General features: G+C 35.6%; 1 protein-coding gene across 4 annotated transcripts; it reads right to left on the bottom strand.

Annotated features, from left to right (window-relative positions):
- Positions 1 to 2,839: 2,839 nt before the first annotated feature.
- LOC113779085 lies at positions 2,840 to 11,981 on the bottom strand. 4 transcript variants are annotated; one of them, XM_027324527.1, is made up of 12 exons: positions 11,882 to 11,981; positions 10,354 to 10,429; positions 10,116 to 10,235; positions 9,100 to 9,216; positions 7,205 to 7,558; positions 6,951 to 7,007; positions 5,650 to 5,972; positions 5,184 to 5,283; positions 5,034 to 5,093; positions 4,247 to 4,333; positions 3,668 to 3,808; positions 2,840 to 3,390 (listed from the first exon to the last, which is right to left on the bottom strand). In XM_027324527.1, the coding sequence occupies exons 1-12, from the start codon at positions 11,950 to 11,952 to the stop codon at positions 3,061 to 3,063; spliced, it is 1,836 nt and encodes a 611-aa protein (XP_027180328.1). In that variant the 5' UTR covers positions 11,953 to 11,981; the 3' UTR covers positions 2,840 to 3,060. The 4 variants fall into 4 exon arrangements, with proteins under 4 accessions (XP_027180328.1, XP_027180325.1, XP_027180327.1 ...); XM_027324524.1 differs by lacking the exon at positions 11,882 to 11,981 and adding an exon at positions 11,405 to 11,795; XM_027324526.1 differs by lacking the exon at positions 11,882 to 11,981 and adding an exon at positions 11,405 to 11,795 and having other exon boundaries at positions 10,116 to 10,223.
- Positions 11,982 to 13,136: the final 1,155 nt, after the last annotated feature.

Below are 13,136 nucleotides of genomic sequence, written 5' to 3'. Positions count from 1 at the left end.
GTACAGAGTCTACTTAATAAACAACTTTTTGTTGAAAAAGAATATTCAAATAAGTTATTCGACCTATTTTTATGCTTACCAACAATGTAATCTAAAAGAGTATATACAATAAGTAATCCAACCAATTTTTATCTACTAGCATTGTATACACTAGCATGTTTGTATGTATGTTACGTGTATAAAATTTGAAATTCAATTCCAAATTAGAATGATATGACACGTTTCAAAACCAATTATTGTATACATTAATCCACTCTAAACATGCTACAAAATTTCTTTTTCTAAAATCTCTATTAGTGTGCATATAAGATTTATCCAATTTAAAACTTGTTACAATATATCCTAAAAACTCTTGTAAGTTAGATAACTATGAGATTATTGGTTCGACTCTCAAAATTTTCCCTTTTTAAAGGCTTGATACCCACTATTTATTAAAAAAAGAAAAAGAAAAAGTGCACCTTTACAAGTAGGGTTCAAACAAGTCAAACATCCACTCTGTGAGTTATAATAATAACCCAACTCGCAAAATGCAAATCAAGAAATTTACTATCCATATCCGTACCCATAATTTTGGATATCTACAACTGAAATATCCACATTTACTGGGTCGGTTATAGATATCCAATATGTATCCGAAATTTAAAAACTAGCCTTACATGTTTTGCCAACCAATTTTTTTTTTTTTATATAAATTAACTCATCAAAATCACTTATAAATAAAAAATATAACTTAAAAAGGCATCATTCCAAACAAACTATACATTTGATAATTTTGCTAACCAAATTCATCAATCACATTCTTAAGAAAGAAAGTTAACTAAACAACAAACAATAAAAGCAAGAGCCAAGAAGTAGAAGGTAGTGAATTCTTTGAGGCTTCTTATTAGAAAAATGTAAAAACATATGTATAAAACTGATTGAATACTATAAAAAATTCAAATATTTTTAATAACTACACTAAAATCCTAATATGCAAATACTAGTCTAATATCTACGAGTATCTAAAAATAAAACCCGTATTTGACCCGCATGAAAGCAAAATCCGCATCTAATCTATATCCGGAAGATCTAACCCGCGGATTTCCGGAAATGCAAGTTAATTAATTTGCATACCCATACAATTTGGAGCATTAATTCCACTTTATACCCTTTAACTATAGCTAAATTCTCACTTTGGCCCCTAAATTTAAAAACAAACACTTTAGCCCTAAATTATAGAATTTATTATACTTTAGTCCCTAAAGTATATGATTTGTCCATGTTAACCCTTAAAGTATAAAATTTACCCCAATATAGTCCCTAAAGTAAAACATTTAGACTTAAAATCCATCTCACTTCATTGATGATGTTATTTAAGTGAGACAAATTTTATAATTTAAGAACTAAAGTATCTCATTTAAAGTTTAAGGACCAAAGTGAAAATTTAGATATAATTAAAAGGTGCAAAATGAAATTATCCCTAGTTTGGATAGTATAGCAGAGCAAGCAAAGTGATCAAGTGAACTACGACTCCGGGCTGTGACTTTGTGACTTGCGAACGGTAGTAATACTCTACATGACAGTAGTTGACGATAGTCGCCTACCTAGCCGAAAAACTGAACTTGCTTTTATTTGTAGTTAAGTTAATTGTGACGTTTATTCAACACAAAAAGGCCACAAATAGACTACTTAGTCATGACTACAGAAAGTAATGCCAAGACACGTAGAAAAAGGCAGTTAGCTTGAGAAAAAAAAGTTCTACAAAGATAATATGGGACGCTCTGGGCCGTTGATATCAGCCTCTTTGTGTCATCAATTTGGGAGTTTCGTCTAGTCTTGCTATTTTATTTTGACACGATAATTTCTATGCCTCCTTTTACTCTCAAGTCAAGGGACGAACTCAAAATGGTTAATGAAAGATTTGGAGAGGATTGTACCACCTCCGAACTTATGAGTGTGTGTTGTGCACCTATCTAATAAAATTTCAAGAAATCCTAACTTATAATGCAAGCGGATTAAAACCTCCGACCTACAAGCAAGAACGAACCAAGTTCCTTCTTGGTGGTCAACTCAATTAGATTGGGTTGGTTCGTCTCATTTTTCTCCCTCTCTCTTTTCAATTATCCTAGTTGATCAATCAAATCTTTTTCTGAACCTAAAATGAAATGCAGCAGTTTTTCTGACAAGAATTTTCATAAACAACAACTAAGTTAACCCCACAAGATACAACCAAAAGGCTGATTTTTGGTTGCACCCATGGAACTTAAGTACTACTCACGCACACTCTCAACAAACGATGTGGGACACATGGATAAGAACAGGGGGAACCTCTACTAAGCACTAAGGAGCACTCACTCACTCCGGTTTTTAACCTCTCCAACAGGTCTTTCTTTCTTTTTGACAAGAATTTTCATAAACAACACCTAAGTTAATCCCACAGGATACAACCAAAAGGCTGACTTTTGATTGCACCCATAGAACTTAAATACTACTAGAAGCAGCATAGTTTGATTAAGTCTTTTTGATCAATTATTCCAGTTGATCAATCAGTACCTTTTTCTAATCATCTGGATATTTTTTTTCTTTAAGAAGGGAAGGATCAAGAGGGCAAAAATAACGAGCTAAAGTAACAAGAGAATTCTGATGAAGCAAGATGCTTTGAAGACTCCTAGAGTATGCAGATAGGGCCAATAATCAGTGGCCATCATCTCGCTCGAGATTTTCTGCTTAACCATATCCATGTCAAGTCGAAGCAAATGGGTCCTAGAGCTGCAGCAACTGGGCACGGATGAAATTTAGCAACACAATGACTGCCTGTTCAAAGTAGTCTGTGCACATGTGCATTTGTTGCACAAAAGAATGAGAGCAGCTGGGAAATTTCAAGGAGAATCTTCCATTACGATCGCACATTCTTAACCTAATACAAGTATGTACATGCTAATATACATCAGTTTGATACATATCAAATCTTTTAGTAAGATCAGACAACTAATTAACAATGGAAAAGCTCAGGACTACATTGCAAAGAATGAACATCCAATTTTAATTTGATATCGACTCCCCAAGTCTTCGCTTAGACTTCTATACCAACCACGGCTTCTCTGTTAGATCCTTCGCAAACACGTATCGGAACCTTGAATTGTACGGCAACCATTCAATAATCTGAGAAGCTTTTTTGGTATTTGTACGCTCAACACATTTCTTTATTGAATCGTTAAGCTTCTTGTCTACATTTTCAGCAATCCACTTCAGAAGATCATCTGCCGGAATAGATGCTTCTTTCGTGTATCTTTCAAGCACTTTTGGTAAAAACACTTTCTTCGACTTCTTCACAACAGTATTAGCTTGAAGGAACTCCCTTTTGGCGGATTCCAATTCATCTCTAATGTTTGCTGCTGTAAAGACTCTCAGCTAGACAGGAGAGGGGGGGGGGGGGGAAATACTAAGAAGATAAATTCCAAGTTGGAAAGCAAAAGTAAATCTTTTGAGCAAAATCAGAAGTCTAATCATGACTTTCACCCTTTCCCGTGATCAGAACCTCTACATTTAACTGTCAATGACGGTACATCAATAATATCTTCCCAAGATAATAATCTTAGAGCAGAACAAAATTAGAAGATGATTAGATGTTCATACTATAGAGAAGGAGGAAAACAAATTAAACAAATTGACAGATGAAAGAGATTACCATGGGATCAGAAAAGGCTCCTGTGCAAAGGGCAAAGCAAACAAGAGGTTCAGAATCTCGGAGACCAAATTTTGAACTGATATGATGTCTTTCTTCTGCAGCTCTTTTCCTTATAGCGGTTGAAAGAAGAGTCTCTAGCCACTGTAAGAGGACAAAAGTAGTTGAGTTTGAGGCCACATCTCAAGAAGTTATCAATTTTGTAAATAATGAAGATAGCAAGTTCTTTCTTTCTTTCTTTTTCTTTTCTCTTTTTAATAATTATAGGAGCTTATCAGTCACATAATTATACTATGAATATCTTTAACCTCCTAATGATCTGTTCTTCTATCCATATTTACATTTTTGCCTTGGTTGACGCTACTACAATTCGAATGCCAGAAACTTGATATGATTGTGACATGAATATGTTTACTCATCTTTCGTTATCGTCTCCTGGAACTGATAACAATGTTACCACTTGCTTCTAACTACAAATAGAGCAAGGCATGTGTAGTTTGAAGACAAGGAGGAATGGAGGCAAAAGATTCTGATTAGGTGTTGACTGTATATTTACAATGGCTGATGGGATTAAGATGATACCTTTCCTGTTCGAGGCGCACGGAAGCAAAATATGGACTGCTCAATTGCATCTGCACTTACAGCATGGCCACCAACATTATAAGCAGCCTGCACTATACAGGAAAATCTGGGGTCATCTACGGGAAAAGAAATAACATGCAAAATAGCAAGAAGTCTAAAAAAGGACAAAAATATTCTGTATATTGGGTTGGTTGTGGAATGCTAACAAACACAATCACTTAAGATGTGCCTGCATTAAGATGATCTTACAAGCAAATCTCCAGTGCTAATCTACTTAAATGTTCAAAAGCAAAAATAATAAAATGTAAAAATACAGATGTAAGTGCACATGTTTAAAATCACCCAAATAGTTTGTTCAATTGCAGGTAGACTTTTACTAGAGTGTTCTCTCATGGTTCTACCAGTTTCTATGCCGCTAGATGTTCTTTCAGAAAAGTGTTTTCTTTACAAATGTCCAAGTGCTTATTTGCTGCAATATTCCATCAGCATAAATAAAAAGCCAAAATTTGAGCATTTGATATAGTAATAAAGTAAAACATGTTTTGTTTATCTTCGACTTCGTAGTTCTAGAGATCATCTTACTTGGATTGATACTTCCAAAAGACTAAGTTTATTTGCATTGAAAGTTGGGTAGGGAGCTTAATTTCATTGTTGGAATATCTTGGTGTACAACATATTATAATTTTCATCCCCCAATGTCATTGCGAGAAAGAGAGAAAACCAAAATAAAATTTCAGGTGGTTTGTCATGAAACAAAATTGAGCAGTATACTCATAATTTTTGCTACCTTGTGAAACAAAGCTAACCTTCTGAGAGAGCTGTGGGGTACTCCATATGCCAGATATGCCTTCATAGGTGAAAACACAAAAAATAATTAATGGAAATATCCTCAAGAAGAAAACCAAGACAATAGATTCACCAGTCTTGAGGCATTTACATGCATAATCAAGGAATTATATATATTTATCCAAAAGGCTGTCTGGACATCACTCTCCATCTGATTGATGCTCACCCTTTCCAGCTGTTCCACTAGAAGTCTGAAATTGGGAAAGGAATTGACCGTTAAAATGCACATGAACTGTGTGGTACATAACAAGCAGCAAGAAGTTCATTAAGAAGGATGCAATTTAAAAGAAAGAGCAAGCTTCAACCTTTTCAGTAACAGATACATTTCATCAACCAAAAATTTACACCTAGCTCTTCACATAAATGAGCATTTGTGGTCATAGGAGAAGAAAAGAAGAGGTCAAGTCTAAACTAAATGCTACAGCCACTTACAAATTTACTTTGAAACAAAACTTCTGAATTTCTACTGCTAGCGGCATATAAAATTTGGCAAAAACATGTGTTTCATTTAAACTTATTCATCCTTTTGCAAAACGAAAACTACAATAGAAAAGTACCTGTAATTGTTGATGGCATAAGATGCATGGGAAAAGTTATTCTTGTCAGTTGATAAACTAGATATTTCGAGTGTGCATTTGCCAGGCCAGTCTCTCGGATCCCCAGAGCCCCGCCTGGGAAGTACAACACTAGTGGAAGACCTCGATAACAAAGGCGATCTATTTTGCTCCAAATCTACAGATGCTGTGCTTCGAAGCCAGCAGTAGACTGCAGCCATACACCTGACCATTTCCTCTGCCAACTTACTTGGACACTGGTTGAGATGATCTTTCAGAGTTCGCATCACAGAGGTTCTCCTCATTGCTTGTGACTGTTCCTGAACCTGCCACAATTTATAGCAACATTGGACTTCCATCAATAAAGTGGCACAACATATGGTTATTTTATCACGAAATCAAATTTAGTTTCACTAGAAACTTAAATAAATAAATAGAAAATCGAAGATGTAATGTCTAAATACACTTTGGCTTGTTCTTGTATATAATTACAGGAAAGACATTTATGCCTTATAAAGGAGAACCATGGAATACAATTTGTTGGAACAATGACTACCCTATAACAAGATGTTAGATATATAATCAAGACAGGGGCCATCAGTAATGACTTGTACTCCTAAAATAATCGTTCTAGTGTCTCATTAGTTATCTTACTGCCTGCTTATAGAGATTGCATCATGAGGTTTACTCATTTTAAGTATGCTCCAAGCTCCTTGATGGACAAATATCTTTTGAGAAAAAAATTAACAGAAAAACTTGCTCTTATAAAGTTCAGCAACGTATTATGTGGTAGAGCATCTATTATCTGAAACATCCAACCTCAGAATCAATGACTGAATAACTAGCATAAACTACGAGTCACAATAGGAGCCATCGCTTTGAAAAACAAATGCGAATATCCATTTTCTTGAAGAGAATATGTGATGACAATGGGGGATGATGGAATAAAAAATTCAGAGAGTAGCAAACAATGTCAAGAAAAACTGAAAAAAGCATGGAAATAAAACAATAAACAGGCAGGATATATTCCTAAATATCAATAAAGATATCTAATTAATAACCTCATCTACAGATATCACTTAATAGGACCTTAGAGAATGCACTGAAGCACACATGGCCAGAAGAGATAGGTACAAGGCTTTGTATCTCCTCTTCATTAGCACTGTGAAATTTTTTGGGGGTTCCCGGGGGGGGGGGGGGAAGAGAGACTGGTGCCACCATAGACAGCTGAAGGAATGAAAAGAAGGATCATGGGCTAATGCCAAGCTTTTTGATGGAGGATATTTATCAGCACATACACCAACCTTGTGAACAGGAACGCGTAGTACTTTATGCTTCACACCCAATACTAGTAGAGAGGACTGTAAAAGGAGTGATGTGGAGACAGGAGATTAGGAGCCAAATATGATTTGTAACAGCAAATGACATTTGGGGATAGAAAATCACCTATGACGAATTGCATAGTTTAAGAAAAGGAATTTAATTAATCCCAGGACCATTTTGAAAGCAACATATGATCTTCTACCTTTCAAAGCTCACATAGAAAATAATATCCTACCTTCGCATTTTCTGTACAACTCTTCTCAAAGTGGATGTTGGCTTTACCACTAAACAGTGAAGCATGTCTAGTCTTATACTGCAGCAGGTCCCTTTTTCCCGAGTCATTTATTGAAGCAAGGGTTTGGAAAGTCCGTAAAGGGAACTTTGAAGAACAAAAAGCGCTTGAGATAATACTTGGGTGCTTTCTTGTCTCATTCTTTGCATGTGCAGGAGAAGTCATGACTGAGCTCTGCTCAGAGGATGACCTACTAATGCATTGCTCAAAGATGCTCCTGTAGAGAGAGAGAACATGCTGCTCACGATTTGCAACCTCCTCTTCAAGTAACTCAATGTCTGCCAACAACTCCTTTGTCTAAAATAATTAAAGAGTAGTGCTCATTATTTCCTATAAAGACAGTAAACTGGAAGCTAAAACTAAGATTTGATTAAATAAAGTTTTGGAACCATTCAATGGCAGTAAACTGGAAGCTAAAAGTAAGATTTAACCATCAATATTCCAAATTCAAACATTCATTTACATGAAGGTATCCAGGATTTAAATTTTCCAAGTACTTTCAGCTATTCTCTACCACTTCTTTTGGGTCCATGTCAACATTTGATGTAAAGAAGCAATTAAATCTACAGACTCATATGGTGAAAGCATTAAAGCGACAGGCTTTTCAACTATTAGGACTTGAGATAATGGTTCTGAACTTAAAACAAGCACTACAACCATGTAACTTGAGACTTCTAATCAGGCAAGAGCTTTCCAATGCCCGAAATACCCCAAATATTACCAACTGGGTATGATTGAGTAACTGTGGGATTTGGTGTTAAGTTTGCTGGTGAAAAGGTTGCGTGCTTCGTTGGCGTTGGTTAGGACTTCAAAGATAAAGGCTTAACAGCTAAAAAGGGGCTGATTCATTAAAACAGATCATAAAATCAACAAGAGAAGAATTGTAACAAGGTTAATAAATGCTAGAGATCCTTCAGATATTCCCTTTTGGATAAGTTCCAAAGTAAACTTTGCTGCTTATAGGTTCATATGAAAGTTTCTAGTTGAACATTTCATTAACACAGTTCCTAGTTGGAAAACCCACTAACCGTCTGCCAAAACAGTTGTAAGTTCCACAACAGGCCAAGAATATAACTTGAGTTTTAATAATAAAGACATATATAGACATTCTAAAATTTTTTACGTATATGCAAATTACATAAGTTTTTTTTTTTACCTTCAAAGAAGAGAACTCAAGGGTAACAGCCATGATAGATATTTTGAAGTCATAAAAAATAATAATGAGAAAGTCTTTAAAGTTGCTGCTATGACACTGAGGCACAGCTAGGGAGTTCTATACATCTTTTCTCGTCATCTGAGCCACTTAGCTGTACATTTCACAAGAAATGAAAAGGTCATCTATCAGATCCACTGATGATGTTCATGACCTATTCTTCACCTTTGATCTAGAATGAAACAAGTTCTAAAGATTGCATGTTATTATGGAGAAGCTTTCATGCCCAATAAAAATAGCATACTGTCACTGCAGTTGGTTGTTCAGTATGGAGAAGCTTTCATACCCACTATGCCCCATAAGATAAAAGAACAGAAGTAAGGCTAGAGGTGGTTCAGTTAACTACTTAGCCATCTGTTACACTAACACACATGATAGATATTGAATTCTTGGAAATATGGCCACCTAGTAACATAGTATGTTAAGTTGCAAACAAGATTCATATTTGCAAACCAGATTCATGAACCCAAAGCAAACTAAAATGTTAATAGCAACTAGATGCAGGAAGCTTTATCCATAGTTAGATATCATTTTCTGTTGCAAATGCTTGTGGCGAATTTGTATCTGATTCTATTACAACAACTGTAATCTAAACACAAATAAAAGACAGAGTATTAGTGCTTACTTGAGCAGCAAAATGACGATGTCCAGGAGATAATGTGCTGGAAGCTCGACCCATTGCTTTCTCAAGTACCATACGCATAGATCTCTCTTGCTGCAAACGGAATTGTAATTGCTCAATCTGCAGAAGTGATTTAACATTTATCAAAATCCAAACAGAGACAAAATAGTTATTATGTATCGATAGGCAAACGTTGTATGTATATAAAGACATTCTTAATGTACGACTTTTACACAGGGGGCAAGCGATGAATCCTGGTGAATATTCAGTATTTAAGTAATTTCAATGAAAAAGGCCTTTTTCCAAAACCTGCAGAAGGCTGATTTTACTGTTTTCTTTCTTCCTTTTATCTTTTGGTGTGGATGGGGTTAGGCTTGTACGGAAAAGCAAATTCACACGGGTCCTTGTATCAAAAAAATTTCCTACAAAAAAAAAAAAACTCCAGCAGAGCAATCAGTTTCCTACAAAAAAAAGTTTCTTTTTTTCATTCTTTGATTCTCATGCAAAAATTACTATTTTGTGTTCATATGTCACCCTGATGCTTCATTCACATTCCTTCATGGAACCATGATAATTTTTTTTTATATATGTTTTACAGTAGTCTTCAAAGACCATATGATTCGTAATGAGTTTACGATCTAAAGGTTGCAAAACCAAGGGAGGAGCTCCAAGATTAAAGTTTTAACTATCTTCCATGATTACACCTGTTATGGTGTATGTTCTTTACACGCAATGATCTAACATAGACGCACACACATGAAGCACTTCTAATCCGTGAGTCTTTGTTAACTAAAGGGGATCTTACTGGATGTGGAAAAGAATCATAAGAATGCTTGAAACTGTATAAGCTACAAAAGGAGAGACTAATTGATGGAGTACAACGGAACTATGAGCAACAGAAATCATATAATTCAACTAAGCCACTTGACTCTATGTTTGTGAAAGCATGAAAACATAGAACAGATATAGCAGACTAATCTGTCCTTCATCTTAAGTAGAAAAACAAAATCCACTCTTACATCTTTTTCCAGGGATGCTCTATGATTTGAAACAGCATCTTTGTTCACTCTAACCGAATGCGCCTGAAGTGGACTTGCCCTGCAACTCCGCGTTAAAGGGGGTAATTCCTGTTGATTCCACTGTTCAATTTGTCAAGATGCACGGTGAAAAATTTTCATCTTAACATACAAAACTGAACTTGCTGCCATCTCATGCATGCTTAAAGTGGCAGTTAATGATTGCATAACAATTTCTTACAGGTGATTCTTTAATGTCTTGCTGCAGAGAATGCAGATTACTCTCTGGTCTAACAGTCAAATTCCTGTCAGAAGCACTGCAAAAGCAAAAGCAAAAGCACTTAAGCCACTTGACTTACTACCAGAAAAATCTTTAATTGGGGTTTCCAATACGGAAATTGAAACTTCAAAGGCCAAAAGATAACAAACTAGCTTAAACCAAATGAGGCTCATCCAACATGTTAAACTTTAGTACTTTCCACCAGAAAGTGTATCTTGAAATGCAGCTTCACTTTATGCTTTCATTCTTTTTGGATTAAGTCATGGAACTTCGAATCCAAGGGACAACAGCTAAACTAGTACAAATTCAGAAGAGAAAAGAAATTAAATAACAAAGACAATGACATCCAGAAATCCAATTACTGAGTGAACACTTTTCTATTTGACATATGGGGAATCATTCATTAATTATACCATTACCCAGGAGAAGACATCAAAATAATTTCATGAGTCCAGTGACCTAGCATTTTGTTTGCCAAAATTTCTTTTACGCGGATACCTATTCATCCTGACTCCTACGAATTATTTCACCTAAAGAATGAGTTTAATCTAATATTATGGAGAGAACAACCAAGTTGTGAACTTAATCTAAACAAAAAAGAAAAAGCACGATTTGTAACTTGCACCTCAGGTCCCCCTCCCCCGAAACAAAAAAAAGAAAAAAGAAAAAACAGTGAGTGAGAGAGAGAGATAGAGAGGAACAAACAAAATTTGATTTCAACACAAGCTAGTGCGTTTTTAAAAGGTAAACTGCGCAGAAAGAACAAACATTCAACTCCTACCAGAATGACAAAATCTGAGATTACTGAAACCAAATTTCTCAGCTTTTCACCCATCACTATACAGGGAGAAAAAAGAAAAGAAAACGAAAACTCCAAAAGTATGCCAAAAAAAAAAAATGAGGTGAGTACAGCGACAAATTTATTTGATCTAAATCTTTGAATAATTCAGCATAAACTAACATACAAGTCCTACCCAAACATTTTATTAGATATAAAGGACAAGAAATGAACCTCCTAGAACGCCTATGTTGAGCATAAGTATGTGTATGTGCCACAGAATCTCCATTTTGTCTCCCAACAGCAGCAGTTTGTTTCCCACCTTCATCTACAATTAAACTAGTCATTATTCTCCACTTTCTTTGAAACCCAACCCAACATTCAAAGCTCTCTCACATTCTTCATCAACATACTCCTCCTACCCCCAAGGACCCAATCTTAATTGGGTCATTTTAAAACAAGTGCTATAAAGCAAACAAGAGAAATAAATGAAACCTGACACCACAAAAAAATTTGTTTTTTTTCAAAGAACCAATTAATGAGTGATAGAAAAAAGAAGATGATCCATTCTTTAATGGGTTCTGCACGTTTCAGGCAGAAATGGAATGTAGTTGCAAGATTTTTAAACAAGCCTGCAACGAAAACAGAAAAACAAGAAAACATGTCGTCATAATTGAGTGAAAAAACGAATACTTGGCATGCAATAGTAACCTGCTCAAATGCATGGGGCCAAAGTTAGCTAAGATGAATTCAATTCCATCGCTTTGTGTCGTTGAGAGCATTGAATGGGGCGATTTATTATAGCTGGTGTGGGGTGCAGTGCCAAATGCCTCATTCTCTCACTCTCTTTTCACACAGTAACAGTGTGTAATCAGTTGCCATCAGTGTTGTCCGTATGGAATTGGAATGGAGGGTAAACCTTTTGAAAAGCTGAATCCTTTTGATGAACAGTTATTTAACTTAACGGGCAGGATTTGTGCCGCGATGCATTGGATTCGACCCAGGCATTAAAACTAGTAAATTGCAAGGCGGGCTGTGGACTGAGGGTTTGGAGCAACGTTGCAGAAGATACGGCCCAAAATGCAGAATGACACCTTAATCTGAAGTGACATGACTTTGGGCCATTTGACATGCATAGCAGTATTTTCAGGATAGAACAGCTCTTGGCAGGGCAATTAAGGATGGGTTTGGTTTGCAATTTTCTGGAATTTTTGTAGAAAATATACTGTAACGATATGATATATGATATGATATATATGAGATAATAAGGTGATTGAAAAATGTGTTCACAAAAAAAGGTAAAAATTTTTTTGGGTAGAAAACTCCTTTCCAATGACTTTTCCTTTTTACTTTTTCCAAAGCAGAAATGTAGTACATGATTAATGAATATCTAATTTTTCAACAAGATCAGACAAGTAATTAACATTGGAAAAGATGACAACTAACTATAAAGAATGAACATCCAATTTTGATTATATCTATAGCCAGCCTCCACCAGATTTCGTTTAGACTTCAATACCCACCAAGGCTTCTCTAGTAGATCCTTGGCAAACACATATCGGAACCTTGAATTGTAAGGCAACCATTCAATAATCGGAGAAGCTTTTTTGGTATTTGCACTCTCAATGCATTTCTTCATTGAATCGTGAGGCTTCTTGCCTGCACTTTCAGCAATCCAATCAAGAAGATCATCTGCTGAAATCGATGCTTCTTTCGTGTATCTTTTAAGCACTTTTGGTAAAAACGCTTTCTTCGACTTCACGACAATATTAGCTTGAAGGAACTCTCTTTTGGCGGATTCCAATTCGTCTCTAATGTTCGATGGTGTAAAGACTCCCAGCTAGACAGAAGGGGGAAAAGATACTAATAAGAAGATAAATACCAAGTCGGGAAGCAGAAGTAAATGTTTTGGCCAAAATCAAAAGTCTAGTCATGACTTTCAGAACTCTTTCCTGTGAACAGAAGC

Source organism: Coffea eugenioides, chromosome 8, assembly GCF_003713205.1.
Source record: "Coffea eugenioides isolate CCC68of chromosome 8, Ceug_1.0, whole genome shotgun sequence".
In the NCBI taxonomy this organism is placed as follows: Eukaryota; Viridiplantae; Streptophyta; class Magnoliopsida; order Gentianales; family Rubiaceae; genus Coffea; species Coffea eugenioides.
Note: the sequence above shows the minus strand (reverse complement) of the source record. Positions and strands in the feature narration are given on the sequence as shown.

Excerpts from the sequence above, each read along its gene's own strand:
- LOC113779085 (XM_027324524.1), bottom strand. The coding sequence starts at position 11,517 with ATGACTAGTTTAATTGTAGATGAAGGTGGGAAACAAACTGCTGCTGTT. Across the intron at positions 5,094-5,183 it reads ATAATTCCTTGATTATGCAT|GCATATCTGGCATATGGAGT; the intron begins GTAAATGCCTCA and ends TCACCTATGAAG. Across the intron at positions 3,391-3,667 it reads GAGCCTTTTCTGATCCCATG|CTGAGAGTCTTTACAGCAGC; the intron begins GTAATCTCTTTC and ends TCTCCTGTCTAG.